At 37.5% G+C, this 17,641-nt stretch overlaps 3 protein-coding genes across 5 annotated transcripts; 2 read left to right on the forward strand and 1 right to left on the reverse strand.

Moving 5' to 3' along the window:
• The first annotated feature begins 266 nt into the window (after window positions 1–266).
• On the forward strand, window positions 267–4,533 carry LOC110752654 (UDP-N-acetylglucosamine transporter UGNT1-like). Of its 2 annotated transcripts, none has more exons than XM_021953357.2 (10): window positions 267–588; window positions 1,531–1,607; window positions 1,695–1,853; window positions 1,950–2,083; window positions 2,174–2,304; window positions 2,405–2,449; window positions 2,565–2,662; window positions 3,472–3,579; window positions 4,160–4,216; window positions 4,321–4,533. In XM_021953357.2, the coding sequence occupies exons 1-10, from the start codon at window positions 462–464 to the stop codon at window positions 4,393–4,395; spliced, it is 1,011 nt and encodes a 336-aa protein (XP_021809049.2). In that variant the 5' UTR covers window positions 267–461; the 3' UTR covers window positions 4,396–4,533. The 2 variants fall into 2 exon arrangements, with proteins under 2 accessions (XP_021809049.2, XP_088100079.1); XM_088243953.1 differs by lacking the exon at window positions 267–588 and adding an exon at window positions 896–1,156.
• Window positions 4,534–7,923: 3,390 nt separating this feature from the next.
• LOC110752656 (U11/U12 small nuclear ribonucleoprotein 25 kDa protein-like) lies at window positions 7,924–10,509 on the forward strand. 2 transcript variants are annotated; one of them, XM_021953358.2, is made up of 5 exons: window positions 7,924–8,117; window positions 8,391–9,634; window positions 9,773–9,866; window positions 9,989–10,088; window positions 10,181–10,509. In XM_021953358.2, the coding sequence occupies exons 2-5, from the start codon at window positions 9,454–9,456 to the stop codon at window positions 10,307–10,309; spliced, it is 504 nt and encodes a 167-aa protein (XP_021809050.1). In that variant the 5' UTR covers window positions 7,924–8,117; window positions 8,391–9,453; the 3' UTR covers window positions 10,310–10,509. The 2 variants fall into 2 exon arrangements, with proteins under 2 accessions (XP_021809050.1, XP_021809051.1); XM_021953359.2 differs by having other exon boundaries at window positions 7,924–9,634.
• A 1,002-nt stretch (window positions 10,510–11,511) lies between these two features.
• On the reverse strand, window positions 11,512–15,180 carry LOC110752587 (serine/threonine-protein kinase PBL34-like). The gene is made up of 6 exons (XM_021953270.2): window positions 14,765–15,180; window positions 13,621–13,940; window positions 13,380–13,515; window positions 12,947–13,080; window positions 12,745–12,868; window positions 11,512–12,383 (listed from the first exon to the last, which is right to left on the reverse strand). The coding sequence occupies exons 1-6, from the start codon at window positions 14,883–14,885 to the stop codon at window positions 11,929–11,931; spliced, it is 1,290 nt and encodes a 429-aa protein (XP_021808962.1). The 5' UTR covers window positions 14,886–15,180; the 3' UTR covers window positions 11,512–11,928.
• Between the last annotated feature and the right edge of the window lie 2,461 nt (window positions 15,181–17,641).

Raw genomic sequence — 17,641 nt, forward strand, 5'->3', positions numbered from 1 at the left:
ATATAATCGAATGCAATCTAATTATATTTTATAATCCAATGTAATTCAATTATACCTTATAATCCAATGCAATTCAATCATACTTTATAATCCAATAATACTTTATATAAGTTATAATCCAATGCAATTCTAATCACCAAATATGACCATGGTATAGATTAAGGTATGATTACTCCCTAATTTTTATTGGTAAAGCTATTATTTTTATTTTTATTTGCTAGTATAAAAAATTTCTATAAATATTTTTACGCCCAAGAATCATCATTCCTTCCTCAAATATTCCCTCCCCTCTCTGCTCTCTCTCTAGGCTCTATATAATAGTTGTTTACTCTCTCACTGCCCACTGCGTCAAAAAAGCTGCTCAAAAGCTTCCTTTTCAGTATCAAAAGTTTTAACAGTGTGAGAGTCTGCGAGTCTGCGAGTCTGTGACTGTGAGAAAGAAAGGGCGTGTTTGGTTGGCCATGGACGCGGAAAGCAACCAGAAATTACCAGTCTCTAGCTCTTCGCAGAGCCAAGAGAGGCTTAAGAAAGGCCCCAAAATGACCAGGAAAGGAGCTTATGCTGCCATTTCCTACATGGCTTCCGCAGGTTCTTTCTCTTATATATTCTCCATTGCCCATGCCAGCTTCTTCTACCTTGTCTCTTTTTGTTCTTTTCAGCACTAATGCGTGTATGATCGGTGTGCCATTTTTTTTCTTTTTCTTTTTTTCTTGTATGGTTTGCTCTGTTTGGTTGATCAGAAAAGAAAGGAAAAGAAAAGAGTTTTGGAATTTAAAAAGATTTCGGTTTTTTTCTTTTTCTTATTGATGTGATTAACATAATAATTACTGTTAGGCTGAGTGAGGAGGTGTATTTTGTTTCCTTGGATAAAAAATACATTCTATTTGTTTATATAGCAGTGTATACAGTGACGTATATATGTAGTTATTGACTAAAGGATCTTTGAAGAGATAATGTGGTGGGGGCCTTGGAAGGCAGAAGGAACTTATGGTGGACGCATTGATGTGGTCAATTCCATAAATAATGGAGCAATGAGTCAGTGACAGTGAAGGGACAGAGGAGACTTTTCTGGTCGTTGTAAGCTTAGACAAAGAATTAGAAGTAAGTTTAACTTTTGCACGGCCATTGTTGAAGTTAAGAGCATGCCTGTGATCAGGTGAGATGGTATTGTAGTAACTGGTAGTGGGTGATGTTAGTTTTGAATTATGCAGATATACTTTTGACTGGAAGGTTTTGAAATATGTAGGACTCAGACAAACAAAGGACTGTTGATGAGATAAAAATAATAATTATTTTTTTTTGGACGAAGATGAGATAAAAATAATTGAAAACGAAGAACTGTTAATGCTCTGTTTTTACCTGCTTATACTTGTTTTTCTTTAATGGGGTTTTCAGCATTGCTCTCTCAGTGGTATGTGATGTCAGAAGTGCACTGGTCGCAATTGTTTGTGTCTAGTTTCTGTTACCTACCTTTCAAATTTCAATGTATTGGTCAATAATTGTTCATGAAGGCAGCTATTCATTCTGCAGTTCTCTTGATAATGTTCAACAAAGCAGCCCTGTCTTCATACAATTTCCCATCTGCAAATGTCATCACACTTTTCCAGGTAGCACATTTGCTAATTAAGTTGGTTTTTATATGACTTTTCCAGGTAGCACATTAGCTAATTGAATGGTACCATTTTTTTTTTCAGATGCTATCATCATGTATATTGCTGTACGCAATGAAATGTTGGAAGATTATTTCTTTCACAACTGAACCACAGATCACTACAAACAATCCAGTAACTCTGGTACCATTTAAGACGTTGGTTCACACTCTTCCTCTTGCAGTATCCTATTTGCTTTATATGGTAGGTATAGTATGGATAATCTTTCACATTTTTTGGCTAGACGTTATATACGAGTTTCCTTCTAACGATGGATATTTATAATTCTTATGGTGAAAGTTGGTAACAATGGCATCAGTGCGTGGTATAAATGTTCCCATGTACACCACCCTCAGACGGACTACAGTTGCTTTTACAATGATTGTTGAGTATATTTTGACAAGGCAGAAACATTCACATCCTGTTGTGGGCAGGTACGCAATCATTTACTTTTCCTTAATAGTTTTGTGATTAGGTTTGTGTTGCTAACACCCTTAATGGAATGCATCCAAGGACTTCATCAGTGTCGGGATAATTATACTTGGTGCAGTTGTTGCCGGAGCTCGGGATTTGTCATTTGATGCCTATAGTTATGGTGTTGTTTTTGTTGCAAACATCTGTACAGCAATATATCTTGCTTCTATAGCTCATATTGGTAGTATCTTCGTTCTTCTGTCATCTTATGCCTCATTTATTTATGCGAGACTTGGGTATTAGGTAATATTATTAATACATAATATGTTTCAATCATGCAGGTAAGTCCAGTGGTCTTAGTACCTTTGGCCTAATGTGGTGCAACGGTGAGATAAGTCCTAACAGAAATTTATATGCTCACCTTGAGGTTCATTTTTCCATGAAAAATGTACTCTGGTTAAACTAACTTTCTATAGAAATCTGTTTTCTGTATTGTTGTAGGAATAATATGTGGACCAATCTTGCTGGTTTGGACCTCAATCAGTGGTGACCTAGGAAGGATGATAAACTTCCCGCATTTATTCTCCCATGGGTTTCAGGTGCTTCCCTTTCATGAGAAGAATTGTCATTCTGATAGTACAACCACCAATATTCTTCAGATTCTTCACTGTTTGCTATATATATATACTCACTCTCTCTCTCTCTCTCTCTCTCTATTCTGTATGGTAATTATGTTGGTGATTTTACATTGCCTCTACGTCTTCAAATTCAAACTGGTTGTTAATGTTCTCGTTCATAATGAGCCAGACATGTTTCTGTTACTTGGTATTGTTAACTTATTCTCAAGCCTGTCAACATGTCTGTCTCCTGGTTGGCCCGGTGCTTAAGCACAAAAAACATTAAACGGAATTCTAGTTTCTCATAAAAAAGAGAGCAGTATTTTAGGCTCTAGCTGTTCCATACAACCCTTGTCCTTGCAGCACTTGGAAAGTTTTCTTATTAATACATGTCGATATGTTATTCCACTTTGATTTCATTAGCCTACAACCTTCTCCAACAACTCCTTGTTAGCGAGTTCATAATATGTGACAGAAATTTGTGAGTGTCCGATTTCTTTAAAACTTATACTTCTATTTTTTCTTATCCATCAACTCACTCAATTTTGTATCCTTTTTTGAATACTTTGTATCAATATCTGGGTCGGACGCATCTTGTAGTTCCTCTGTCACTAGCTTATGATTAACTACAGTCCTTTCTCAAAGAAATATTAGACTGGTTCCAGAAAACTACCTTTTATCTATATTACTTTGTTTTCCTTTACTAGAGAGCACTGCATATATCTGCCATTGCCATCACTGGAATTTTTTACATGTGTGAGTTGAACTTTCTGAATTGGAATGTTTTGCAGGCTGTGATGCTTTTTTCCTGTGTTATGGCTTTTTCAATAAATTATTGCGTATTTTGGAATACAACACTCAATTCAGCTCTCACGCAGACAATTTGTGGTAATTTGAAGGTGTGTAACTCTGTTCGGAGCTTTTGCCACCCTGACCATGCCGACAATTCAAGTGTTGGTCATGTCATATTGATATCATATAGTTGTGTTTTCTTGAAAATGGCGCATTGCTGTTGAGTTTAGAATGTCAAGTCAAGTGGCTTCCATGTGGTTGTCACCTTTAGGTTTTAGTTCACCAATATAATATTTCTGCAACATCATTTCTTGTTCAATTAAAAAACCCATAGAGGTGATGGCCCAAACGATACCGGCTGGGTGAGCCACACCCTGTCAGTTTTCCCAACGATCCATCAAATTGTTTCAAAACTATCCCAGAAGTTTGACAAACATAGAGCACAAGATGGTGAGGATTTTCAAGTGGTATTCAATTATTACGGAACAGTCATTAGGTTAAAGTGGCAGACCTTATTCAATTTTCAATTTGCTACTCCAAACTGCTGGACTTGATATCAGCATTTAGTTGTTTACCTTGAACTGACCAAATGGATAAGCAAATTTCCAGTTTTGTGATAGTTTTATCATATGCATGCTACTATTGTCTCTCATCAATCGCAGCTCATCCCTGTACATGCTATTTTAGGATCTTTTTACAGTTGGACTTGGCTGGTTACTGTTTGGTGGGCTCCCGTTTGATTTGGTAAGCATAAACTCCCATTAGCCTGTAATTCCAGCAATGCTCATTACTGACAGTGAATATTTTGCTTACTTTTCATGTGAACTACTGCCCTGCTTTACCTCAAGTTGAATGTTGCTGGTCAATCTCTTGGTTTTCTTGGGTCCTGTTTGTACGCTTATTGTAAACTCCGAGGGAAATAAGAAGCAAGCATGGCTGGCTGGTTGGCTGCACCAAGTCTTTCCTAGTGCTCCAATGACTGGGAATGGCTGCCTGCATCAAAATTTGATTTGTATCCTCATGAGGAGGTTTCTTAATAAAAAATAGATATAGTTTATTTATTAGCTACTCTCAAAAGATTAAAAATTTATCAAACATTTGCACAAGTTCTGATTTCACCTAATTAAGGTCCCAAAGTATAGACTTTTATTGTCATTGGAAAGAACCAGCCAGTAGGAATTTGCTAATTAAGTAGATTTGACGTCTCATTGGAATAATTTAGACACAATTTTTATTTATTTATTTGACGGACAGGAACTTGTAGTCTTTTACTCACTTTTGAACAGAGAAAAAGGCTCTCTTGTTCTTAAAGTTGTGAGGGGTTCTGAGAATTTGCAGAGCCTAGTGGTTACCATATTTTGTACAATGACGTTAGTGAATGAGCTTTAATCAGTGAGGTATAGGTCGGGTCGTGCAACAAATGAATGGCTCGACAGGGATGGCTCAACTCAGCCTCAGGTGATGAGCTTTTGTCCTTGTCCCCACCATCGACCCGTTTCGTGTTGGGTAACCCGTAAAATAGTTTGGAGGTCGTAGGAGCTTCGCTTGCATGTGGCGACTTTGGCCAAATGAATGCCATGCATGATTGAAACATAAATGATATCCCTCCCTGATATTTGCAAAAGCATATTTCGTTCTAGCTTTCTAGGCAACAGGCCAGCTGCTGAAACAACTATACACAAAGCAAAAAGAAAAGAAAAGAAAAGAAAAGGAAGTGGCGTGTAGTGTGGGAGGCAAGAAATTAACAACAAAGAGAGAGAGAGAGAGAGAAGTAAAGTGATTTCAAATATTCTGTTTGAAGAAAGAAAAAGAAAACTGTTAAGAAAGTATGTTTGCTTTCGAGATGAATATAAAAAGGCGAATGCAACATGGCATTGGCCCCCCGCTTAGGTTGAAAGAAATCTCTCTCTCTCTCTCTCACTTATGAGTAGACCATGGATGTCTCTTTGTCTACCTCTTTTAATCAAGACTAGTCTCAAAAACAAAAGGACCGTAAGACCAGCATTCAGCTGACTTCTGACCTTGAAATTCATATTTCTTCCTTCACCTACAATAATAATAATAATAAATTAATAATATTGCTGTTTCAACTGTGCATATGATATGATACGCATAAGCTGAAAAAGAAGACACAAACAAATAAACAAGAGAGAAAATAAGCTGAAACCAGGGAAAGGCAGGCAGGCAAAGTAGAGAAGAGAGAGCAGGCGTAGAAATTCATTAATTGCTTTTGACCTCCTCTCTCTCAGTCTCAGTCTTAGTTTAGACTAAAGATGGAGAGAGAGACAGAGAGAGACAGACCTAGGATCTGGTGTGGAAAGAAATTAAAGATGAGCATTTGGAATGGTTTAAGGCGTGGGGGAATCTGTTTGGGTAGTGGCACGCGAACTTGTTATCGCCCCAAATAATGAGAGAGAGAGAGAGAGAGAGAGAGAGAGAGAGTTTTTACTAGTTATAATTTTGAGAGAGTTTTAATTAAATAAATAAAAGGGTGGGGGGGTGAGAGGAGGAGGGTTCTTTTGCACTTCCCAAAATCTGCAAAGAGAAGAAGAGAAAGGCAAAGGATGGATGGCCCTTGAAAAAAAGAGAAGCAAATAATTAAGTATGGGAAGGTGAAGGGGGAAAAGGTAGACAAAACCAAGGAAAGTGTCCCCCAGTGGAGGCCCAAGGCAGGGCTTCTTTAGCGCCGGTGTCTCCGCTCCGGGTTGTTGCCTATTTCGCCTATTTTTGGCTGCCTCTCTCTCTCTCTAAGCGTGTGTCTCGCTCTAAGCGTGTGTGTAAGTGTGTAATTGCTTGCATGCTAATTAAACAAAACTGTGTCTGTTTGTGTCTTTGTTTTTGTGTACGTGTGTGTGTCTCTCTCTTTCTCTCTCTAAACCAAGTGTGCATTTGTGTTGTGTGTGTGAAAGATATAGCAACTTTGTACGTACTTCTTCTTTACCCTTCCAAAAACTTATTCTTTTTAGACAAAATCCCTTCGCTGACATTCTGCACTCCTGTTCCCAAGAGTCCCCTTCTCTCTCTCTCTCTCTCTGAAGACTGGCTGCACACATCATCTTCTCTTTTGACCCATCTTTTTGGGTTACATTCACAAATTAGGTTAGCTTGACACAGTTTGCATAATAAGAGGAGGTTTATATTCTGCTACTTTAACCCACTTAACACCTTATCTTTTTCATCCTACTTTCTGTTCACCATTTCAGTATAAGGATGATGATGCTGAAATATATACATGTAGATTCAAGGGCGACCCACATTTTGGTATCGATCGGTTTTTATGGAAAGAAAGAAAAAGAAAAAAGGTTTGTTTTATTTAATATTATTATATACATGGCGTACAATATTATTATTACATATAAGCCAAGCATCTTATTCTTAGGTTAATTAATTAATCACATATTGCAAGCATGGCATACAAAATTGAAAAGAGTGGGGGCTAAAATATTAATAAATTTTTTGTAGAAAGAGAGGCACAATCAAAAGGAGTTGTTTGGGTTTTTTGGTGGGAGAATATTTTCAGGTGCATGCGCAGGGGAAGGTGTTTGATTTATTTGAGTACAAACTAAGCATGACAAACCCTAAAGTAAGTGTTGCTCCCCATTGACATCATTCCACTCACCTTCTTCTTCTTCATCCCTTCCCATCCCGAGGCAAAACCTACCAGTATACATTCTCTGCCTCTCCACCCCTTCCCTCCTCACTCCTCACTCATCCATTTCTCAGCTCTCTCTCTCTCAAATATCACTTGTTTTTCCCTTCCCTCATCTTGTGTGCAATACGTTCATATCTCTTTCCATGAGTTCTTTATTTCTGAACCTCTTAGGTTGAATCCTTGTAGAAACTCTGCATATTAGGTTCTTTTCTATTGCTGCATGTAATGTTTGTATCATGCATGATTCTAAAATCCCACTCCAATTACTATTTATTTTTTGTTTATACCTTGATTATATACTTAATTCCAATAGCGGACCTATGCATTTGAATCGATGGTGCCATTTGGTTATAAGTTATTTATATATATTTTGAAATCCAACAGACCCACTACTGGCTCAATTCCACACCTACAATCCACTATACCTTGACCTTCCACTTCACCAACCTAGCAGCTACCTTAATTTAATTTATGTACAAGGATATTTACCTTAAAACTATATTATCCGATGATCACTATTGTTCTTTTTTAATTAGTTAATTGATTATAATTTGGTTCGAGGGACATGGGCCCATATTTGGTATTCTTTATTCAAGTACTTTTGCCCCTTTTCTTAGGTAAGTGGCAGCAGCCCTGCATAAAAGGCAAAAAGATCGCCACAAACTCCTTAGCTAGCCCACATGTTTTGACATCTTGACGTGCTTTCGGGGTCACGGTGAAATGAAAGAACATCTGCTTTATTGCTTAGCTGTTTTTTTTTTTATATATATAAAAATTATAAGAAAGAAAGATCATTTGATGGATCGATATGCATGTTGGGGAAGCAAAAGAGAAAGCGATGTTGGTGAGGTTCAATCCGAAGACAGATTTACACATGCCCGCTGCCGTAAATTGATCTCAGATTGAGCCGCGCCAATATCACTTTCTCAACTAATTGTTGCTTCTTCTCTCTTCTTCATGATCAATTGATTTCCTCTCTCTAACCTCATCTATGTATGTTCTTAGTTAAGTGACTCTTGTTGCATGATGATATTGCATATGTTTTAGTTTAATGTTAATTTCTGATCAAATGTGCACTTTTATTCTTAATTTTTTTTGTATTAACACAACAAGTTAATTCGAACCTTTGATCCCCGTAATTTCACTAGTGTACTATATTATATGTTTATAGTGGCTATACGTAAATGTCAATTCTAATGTAAGATATATACGTTTCTTATATGTGCACTACTGATTACTTCTTCTTTCTTCCTTTGTGATCCTCAGCAGAGATGCTGCATGCTATACTTCATTTCTGATTCCAAGCAGTCCTCTCGATCTAGCTAGAGATCGATGACAGATATGCAATCTCCCTCTCTCTCTCTCTCTCTCTCTCTCTCATGTAATATCTTGTGATCGATGGAGAGAAACTTTTAATGACTTTCCCTTCATGTACATTTTCTGTTAACTTCTATTCTTTGACCATTTATAGTCAGTCAAACAAGTCAACTCTTTTACTTTTCATAGATGAATTGTTGATCAGGTTGAACACATTAACATATAAATCAAAAGTCCAATAAATTAGGTTAATGTTTGATTACATCTCTTATAGAGGTGTGACGAGACGACCAACTCAACTCACAGATTTAAAAATATTATCTGTATTTTAAAGACAAAATAAGCGTAATGAGAAGAAGTGGGACTTCATGTCGTCCACGGGTAGCAAAGGAAAAAAAAAGACAACAGGAAAGTTATTGAATCATCAAATAATATGTAAAAATTATTCGGTGGAAGGCTATAGTTCTGGTCGGTGTCGGTTTTCATAAGTTGAGCTTCGTTCTGTTTGTAACCCGATGCTACTCACAGCTTCTTAAATCTGTAACCTAACCGCTTTAATTTTTCATTAGAGCATTTGGCCAGCCATGATCAATTTGGCATATGCAACCACCCCCACCCATATTGTTAGTTTTTAGGGTAAACCTTTGACCTTTAAACCAATCCCTTGGAATTGGTTTTTTTAAGACTCTGTGGCCCAAAAATATAGCCTAGTATGCAGGGGCTTTAGAAATTGATGGATTTACCACCCTCCCTATATATTCTGAAATATGCATCGACCTCAAATCCTAAGCCTTCATTCAACTCAGACGCGTTACAAACAGCTTTGGTTTCTCATATTTCTCTTAGCTAACTCCATTAAAGCCTACCAACAGATTTATTTATTTATTTTGTAACTAGCTTGCAAGTGCATTCATCGGAGGAGAACCATCCATTTCGTTTATAGGGTACTTCACTTCTCATCCCAGGCCGAGGAATTTAGATTTCTTGTTGGATAATTTTGTGTTCGTATGAAATGGAGGTGGGTACTTGGGAACCGGAGTTGACCAACGTCTCCGCCTGCACCCTATGTGTTCCAGCATCAATTTCCCCTGGACGGCTGCTCAGCGGCAGCGTTGGAAAGAATCATGCCTACCAAAAGCTGCCCCAACAGCCCCTTAAGCTCTTCGTTATCAAATTGGACGGCTCTAGCTTTGGTAAGTAAACTAATACATATATATGTTATATATCTCATGTACCATTGCTTTCTAGGTAGGTTTGTATGTAGATGTTTGATTGAGTCGTGCTCATGATTTATTTATTGTAATTAATCTTCTTCTTTTTAATGTATGCAGAGGTGGAAGTTCCGAAGACGGCGACGGTGGCCGAACTTAAAGAGGCAGTGAAGGATGTTTTTAATCAGTCACCAATAGATGAAATGATTTCATGGTACGCACGTATACGATGTGCATGGATTTGGGTTTATGTTTTGAAATTAGTAATTAGATTTGCTACATGTTGCACAGCTTCATAAAATATTTTGATTTAACAATTCAAATTTCTGATCACAGGTCACATGTGTGGGGTCATTTTTGCTTATGTTATAAAGGCCAGAAGCTTCTCGATTATAAGGCATATATCCGACTTTTTGGAATCAAGGATGGCGATCAGGTTGAGATCTATTTTATTTTTTGTCATCTTAATTTTAATTTATATATCTATTTAGTGGCTTAATGATCGTATTGTTGTGATTAAATGTACAGATATGTTTTGTGCGGCATGCTTCAATTAAGTATGAGGGCCCGGAAAAGAGACGAATAGGGTTGTGGAGGAAAAGGATATATGACAGCCCTGCCTATGAACAGCTTGTGATGAACAATAATTACACGTGATGAATTGCCATGCAGTATTAGGATTGTGGACACGAATGCTTCCACAGATGACAAATCTGATATTCCTTCATTCATTTTTTTTTTTTTTGGTTAGTCATTGTGTTATTTATAGGTGTAGTAGATTCACAGGAAAATTGTAAATTGTTGAAATAACACGGTTCGATTGTGACCAAAATCGAAATCGATAAATGTTTCAAGCACCAACGATGCCATGGAAATTTAATTAGAAGACTTATAGAAGGGTAGGTAGGCGATCAAACATGTTGATGAGAGGAGGATATCTAAATGTCTTACTCTGCATAATTGTATAGTTAGCCATGAGTTTGGACTCACTGCAGAACTCATTAACTTGGACTAATATTCTGCTTTGCTTTGATACATTTTTCTTTTTTGTGTATAACTAGCTAATTGGACGTAGATCAAATGTACATGTACGTTTGACTTGGTCCATAAAAATACCATTTGTTCCTTTCTTTACTTGTTTATATATATGATAAATTGATTAAGCCCGCGCATGAATGAAAATACTGCAACTCAAAGAAAAATTTAATTAAGAGTTGGAAAATATATAGAACTCAACTTGCGCTGGATTCGAATACGATCCTGTCCTGCCCTCATCTTTCATGAAAAATTTAGTTAACATCATGAAACTCCGGAGTTTGTAGATTGCGGTTGATGGGATAATAAACCTTATAAGAAATTTGAAGATGAACCATACCATTTTTTCCTTTTGCGGATGGCAGGCATATTAGTTTTGGTAACCGAAAGGAATGCTTCAGTATACGTACTGTATGCGCTTTCTGCGTACCCATTTGTATTGTATTGTATAGTATATGTGTGTGTGGAATAAGTTAAAGGCAGATACGATTTTATTTTTTGGTTAAATAAACGTAGGGCAGGAAGGAGAGAGATATCAAAACCAGCCAATTTGCAAAATGCTCACGTCATAGAAATTTATGCGCGCAGAATAAAGACATGCGCCTTTGCATCTGAATTTGTGGACTCTGGAAAGTAGTGATATTTTGCAGGAAACATGCTGATACATGATGCTGGTAGCTAGCTTATCTTTTAGGTATGACCTAAAGGTTTTTCATTACTGAATTAATTATTCGGTTCACACTGAATAGCAAAATTTAGAGAGCATGTTAACTTATACATTTGTATTTGTAATTAACAGCAAAATCTGCAGAACTGGAAAGATGTAAAAGGAAAGTGCATGCAGCTTTAAATATAACTCAAAGTGACTGACATTAGCTGCAGAAAATAACAAATCTTAGAGAAATGAGAGGTTTATCTAATTACAAGATATCATCAATATATATATATATAGATATAGATATATATATATATCTCAACTGAAACATAGGCAAACCATGACGAATGATGATTATATTGGTTCCCAAATATTGATGGGTTAGCTGATCTCTAATGCAAGGGTACTTCAAAGAAAAAGGATCTCATATCATTCATCTTTCATAGCCTCTTCCATTGTCCCTTTGGCTCTGAAAAAACTCATACACCCCAAAGTTATACAAGCACAAGAAAACTGTCCTCACACAACCCATTTAGCAAAGGCAGGACCTTTTTTGGGTCAGTCAAGGAAAGGGGTTGACCGCCCATTACCTACGTTGCTGCTTGCCAGTATTCAACGGTGAATCTCTGATGCTTTTAGATTGGCTGTAGGTGAGCTGGTGAGCTCCATCAGGTTTCTTCTTGCGCCTTCCTTGTTGAGATAAACGAGAGTGATGAGATAAGATGGCCAGGTCATTAAGATCTTGCAATGGAGTAAGAACCCTCACTACTTCATCCATTGTAGGCCGGGATTTTGGGTCCCTGCTAAGGCAGTTGTAAGCCAATTGTGAGACTTTCTGTACCCCTTTAATGGAGTAATTCAATTCCAAGCGTGGATCCACTAGAAGGGAAAGCTTTCGCTTGTCAGCTAAATGTGGCCGAGCCCAGGCCACAAGGTTTTGTTCTCCACTAGGGCGTTTCTTGTCCATCGATCTTCTTCCTGTTAAAATCTCAAGTAAAACTACGCCGAAGCTGTAAACATCACTTTTAGATGTCAAGTGTCCTGGAAAAATGAAGGAAACAACAATTGTACTAGTGAGATCTCAAATTGCTTTTGGAACAAGAAATTCAACATGAAGATCATTGGGTTAATAAGGTTGTAAATCCAAAAAGGCGAATCACAATTGGGCCAATAAAGATTAGGTTAAGAAAAGAAGTTCAGATAGCTGAAAGATCATTTTGATGTTCTTAATTTTCCTAGTGCTCTGTTCATAAGGTTCAACTTGTTTTTCTTCCAATGTAAACATTAAACATACATGCTATCTTCAGCTAGTCTCCTGAACTTCTAATTCTCACAGAAGACTTATACTGTATGTGAACTATCTGCTCAAATTACTTTGAACTATCTGCTTTGACTTTCTTACCTGTCATCACATACTCTGGAGCAGCATAGCCATATGTTCCAACAACCCTGGTAGAAACATGTGTTTTGTCTCCCTGAGGCCCAGCTTTCGCCAAACCAAAATCTGATAGCTTTGCATTGTATTCCTATAGGGAAAACCCAATTTGTTGAATCCTTTAAGCAAAACAATCAACATGGTTAATCAACAGTATTAAGTTACATACCGAATCAAGCAAAATGTTGGATGTCTTAAAATCTCTATAGATGACTGGTTCTGGACCATTATGGAGAAAGGCCAATCCTTTTGCCGCACCAAGTGCAATCTTAATCCTATTGGACCATGGCAGAGGTATAGTCCCTTCAAAAATTTTGAACAATCAGAATCAGCATCCATATCGTAGTATAAAGTATTAAATCGTTATTATTAGAGAGAATACAGGCACTAAAGATGGGGAAGGCAGATACTCAGTGGGGAAACCTAACAGGAAACTGAAATTCATTGTGATATTACACTACCGGCAAGACAAAATTTTGTGACTAAAGTTAGGAACTAATTATGCCTAGAAAGTGTTTTGATGGAGAATCCAAAATGAACCACATTACAAGAGATTTAACAAAGATGACAAGGAAGAACAGACAACAAAACATTTCACTCACTCCTGAAAAGATGATTTTCAAGACTCCCGCGGGTCATAAACTCATAAACAAGCAGCCTTTGATCATCTTCAATGCAATATCCAATAAGCTTTACAAGATTAGGGTGGTGGAGCTGTCCCAGAAAGTCAACTTCGGCCTGCATCAAACAAATTGTCACATGTCACCTTCCAACATTTCAGTATCTCAAGGACAATCCTTTATCAGCAATAATCTACTAACCCAAGGCAGATATTCTACTAACCACCCATTCTCTATGGCCTTGGAGACCATCTGGCTTTAAGCTTTTAACTGCTACTGTAATCCCTGATCCAGGTTTTGCTGGTGCTGTTCCATTTTCCTCTATCCACCCTTTGAAGACGTATCCAAATCCGCCTTCGCCTAGAATGCTATCCGGTCTGAAGTTCCCGGTTGCAGATTTGAGCTCCTGAAAAGTAAATTGGAGCAACTGGCGAGTAGGCTTCTCATCTGATGGTGGTGGATTGGGAGTATCAGAGGATAATTGGGCTTCATTAGGGGGCAGGAGGTCCCTATTGCTAGCGTTAAGATATCTGGTCTCCGTTGCTGCAATGAAGGAATGAGCCTTAACAACAATTCTTCAATCACAAGTCTTTCTAATGCTTTGATTAACATTTCGAAATAGAACATCAAGATACAACTTTCACAGATACCGAAAAATTCAACCAACATTCCAGCAGGACTGAACTTATGCAACCAAATTGAGCTAAAAGATCAGTTAACTAACAAAATTTTCAGATGTTTGTGAAATTAATCAGATAAGTGGCATGAAGACCGTGTCAAATTTATAAGGATTAATACTGCGGTTTCCCATCAATCAAGGAACAAAATTTATGCATCCATCATCCATGAGAAGGAACCAAGTATAAATCACTCTCATAGTCTTCAGTGGCCACTGAGTTTGACTAAAACAAACAAAAAATTATTGCAAATTTTGGTGGATAAAGCTCAGGATAGAGATCTTGGAGAAACCAGCAGAAACCAGGTTCGAGATCTGGAGTATAAATTACCACTACATCGTGATTTCTCAATTCAAATAAAACTGCGGAGACAGTTCTGAACAACAAAATTTTGAAACTTTGTTGAGAAAACAGGGGAAAGCTGAGTATAGAATCACCCCCGGAACTTTTAAAAAAACAAAAAAAAAACATTGAAGCTGTTTTGAATTGCTTGAAAAATTCACAGAGATAGACAGATAGAGCGGGTAGTATCAAAAGTCTGCGAGAAATTGAAGACAGAACACACCCATAAGAAGATTCAAATGGCGCATTTATGAGATAATTAGATCAATCTATAAGATTCTAAGATTTTGAGAGAACACATAAATATTGAAAGTTGCAGAATGAAAACACAAGCTAAAGAATATATACCTGCATCATAAACAAGACTAGTGCGAGGGATAGTGTTAACAGAGTCTTTGGAAGCAGAGGACTTGCAGGTAGCACTAACGCCGCGTTTGAGGACAGCCCAGCACCCACACTTGTTGTCCATGGCTCTTCAAGGTCTTAGCTTTCATGGGTTTTCAGCATAATTGCATGGGATCGATGTGATGGAACAGATAGAGATATTAACCATGCTTTAGTTAAGAGTGTAAATAACAGAGAGGAGGAGATAGGAGAGGTATGGTGTGGAGAGAGAGAGAGAGAGAGAGAGAGAGAAAGAGACAGAGGGGAAGAATTTGTGTTGGTTTTTTTGGTAGTATTGTTGTTGCTGCTGCTGCTGTTGGAGATTGCAGGCATCATCATCGCCATCATCGCAGTGTGTACAAAAAGAACTTTTTTGCCACCACCTTTTGTGTGGGGGATGGATGGGAACGCCTCTCCCTCTCTCCCTCTCTCCCTCTCTCCCTCTCTCTCTCTCTCTCTAGACAAAATTACCTACCAAAAAATTACCTCAAACATTGTACCGTTAACAACTGTTTTGGCAATCAAGGGAAACCTACACATCCAAATCCATGTCCTCGAACATTAATGTATCAGTGACATGCTATCCTTAATGAACTTGGAAATCAATTAGAAATGGCATGTTAAAAATTCTTATAACATGTGACATATAATATATATGTAACTCGTGAGAAGGTTGTGTGTAATATGTGAAAGTAAATGACTGATTAGTTTGGGTTTATTATTAGCAGATCAAGTATGCCTGATAGGCTGATACAATATTGGCACCTGAGCTGAAAGATCTTTCCGTACAAGTAGTTTGTAATATGTAAGAATTAATCTTTATTAGCTTTCCTAATCGAGGGTCAAATAAGTTTTCTTATTAGTAAACATTCTTGATTGTATTATTGTTTGGTCAAAACTAATAGAAAGACAGTCAAGAGCATATTTGAGTGCAATCCCATCATTCACTCTCTCTCTCTCTCTCTCTCTCTCTCTCTCTCTCTCTCTATGGCAGGTAGATATATATTCCTATATGGTTTTGGGTGGGAATTAGGAGGCTTATCATAGGTGGGGTTTTTCTTTTCTTTTTTTCCTCCTTGAGGGGCCTTTTTAAAAGGAAGAAAGAAAGAGTAAGTGGGGGAGAGAGGGGGAGGGGGGGGTGCTTGGTGAGAGGTCATTTCATCAACCAACCATAAAACAAAATTGTATTCCATCTATGATGCTTTGGGTGAAGAAAAGCAATATGAGATGATATTCTTTTTTCTTCTACACACTGTGCTTTGCAACTTGACAAATGCCTTGTTGGAAAGGAGTTTATGCCCATTGCCCCCACTAAGTGTGTGGGTCTCAGTGTAGGCCCCACCAGAGAGAGAGAGAGAGAGAGAGAGCACACAGACTGTACTGCTGACTAGTGTAAGCCCACTCAAGGTCATCATCATATGGGCAAACAAGATAATCCTATTTCAGAGGTATAAAGTTACCAGGCTATATAATTGATGTAGGAGAAAGATGAAGATGTACTGATGAGATGCTTTCACATTCATAGTAATGCTAATGCACATATGTGCACTGCATTGCCAATATACCAAACCCTTTTCAAATTGGACTAATTACTTGGTCACTGGGTACCTGTTGGACAACATGTAGTAGGACCTGAAATCAGGTCATGCATTTTGCATATATATATATGATCAAGCTACATCTGATCTCATCTTATCTTATCTGGGTAAAAGTCTTATAACCTAGTTACCTAGCTAATGGAAACTATAGGTTATCATCTCATGAAATTTTATTGGGCATAATAAGAATAACATGAAATCCTTCACAGTACCCCCCACATGTACAGAGACACAACCATGCATGCATCAACTGACGAGGTGCCCTTGCTGGATAGGTTTAGAGATAGAATTCATCCCAAGAATATGTGATTGATGAGGAGCTGCATCTTTTACTAGTTTCCACCAACATGAGTTTCAAAAGCCAAAAACCAACTTGGGTGATTGCAGTACAAGCTCCATCCATCATCACTTGAACTAAGTGGAGGTTGTTAGCATCTTTTGGGTCAGTCTATTAATTTAGACCCAATTTTATTACTCAAGCACTTTTGTGGTTCCAATGATGCTACCTTGCCTTTCCGGCCCTTAAGTTACATATCATGCTTAAATTTGAATTTAATTCACTTCATTTAAGGTAAGTTGGAGAAAGAAATGTAAGTTAATTTCTAAACAATGTCTAAGTTGTTGAAGGTAATATAATAGGATACCTTGAATCAAGTGAGTTTATACATCCAATCTAACCATAGAATGAAGTGTCTCGGGAAGTTTTCCAAACAGAAGAATGGAATATCATAACATGATAGAAACTGCATATTCAATTACGATGTCCATTAACAATAATTCATATTGGCAATTTGATAACATAACATGATAGACACGGTTTAGTAAAATAATGCGTAATTGTATGTTACCTTACACGAGACTTCCAACCAAATTAATTGGGTTTGAAATAATTTGGTTGGGTATTGGAGACGACTTCCTCGTTGAGAGTCCATGCAAACAAAAAGTTGGGTTGGGTGCAAGTAAACATGGGCTTGCCCTCTGCCACTACTATCATATATGGAGTTTGGGTTGGGCCTTAATGGATCCAATCTCAGTCTCCATCTACTCCCCCTCCTATCCTAGCCCACTCTTAAATCATTATATTTTTTATAATTTAAATAATTTTTTTTTTAAAAAAAAAAAAAAGAAGAAGAAAGAGAGATAGAATTACAACTTATTGACTTGCAATCCAGGGCGTCAACCGTTACTTGAACATGACAACAACACACATCCCACCTTTGACCTTCCATGCACTCTCAAGCAT

The sequence above is a fragment of the Prunus avium genome, chromosome 7 (genome assembly GCF_965620075.1).
Source record: "Prunus avium chromosome 7, drPruAviu1.hap1.1, whole genome shotgun sequence".
In the NCBI taxonomy this organism is placed as follows: Eukaryota; Viridiplantae; Streptophyta; class Magnoliopsida; order Rosales; family Rosaceae; genus Prunus; species Prunus avium.

What these genes read in the sequence shown, in the direction of transcription:
- LOC110752654 (XM_021953357.2), top strand. Translation starts at nt 462, where the DNA reads ATGGACGCGGAAAGCAACCAGAAATTACCAGTCTCTAGCTCTTCGCAG. An exon ending in TTCCTACATGGCTTCCGCAG is followed by an intron (nt 589 to 1,530) that starts GTTCTTTCTCTT and finishes TTCATTCTGCAG; the next exon opens with TTCTCTTGATAATGTTCAAC. An exon ending in ATGTCATCACACTTTTCCAG is followed by an intron (nt 1,608 to 1,694) that starts GTAGCACATTTG and finishes TTTTTTTTTCAG; the next exon opens with ATGCTATCATCATGTATATT.
- LOC110752656 (XM_021953359.2), top strand. Translation starts at nt 9,454, where the DNA reads ATGGAGGTGGGTACTTGGGAACCGGAGTTGACCAACGTCTCCGCCTGC. An exon ending in ATTGGACGGCTCTAGCTTTG is followed by an intron (nt 9,635 to 9,772) that starts GTAAGTAAACTA and finishes TAATGTATGCAG; the next exon opens with AGGTGGAAGTTCCGAAGACG. An exon ending in ATAGATGAAATGATTTCATG is followed by an intron (nt 9,867 to 9,988) that starts GTACGCACGTAT and finishes TTCTGATCACAG; the next exon opens with GTCACATGTGTGGGGTCATT.
- LOC110752587 (XM_021953270.2), bottom strand. Translation starts at nt 14,885, where the DNA reads ATGGACAACAAGTGTGGGTGCTGGGCTGTCCTCAAACGCGGCGTTAGT. An exon ending in TGAAAATCATCTTTTCAGGA is followed by an intron (nt 13,081 to 13,379) that starts GTGAGTGAAATG and finishes AAATTTTTGAAG; the next exon opens with GGACTATACCTCTGCCATGG. An exon ending in TCCAGAGTATGTGATGACAG is followed by an intron (nt 12,384 to 12,744) that starts GTAAGAAAGTCA and finishes TCATTTTTCCAG; the next exon opens with GACACTTGACATCTAAAAGT.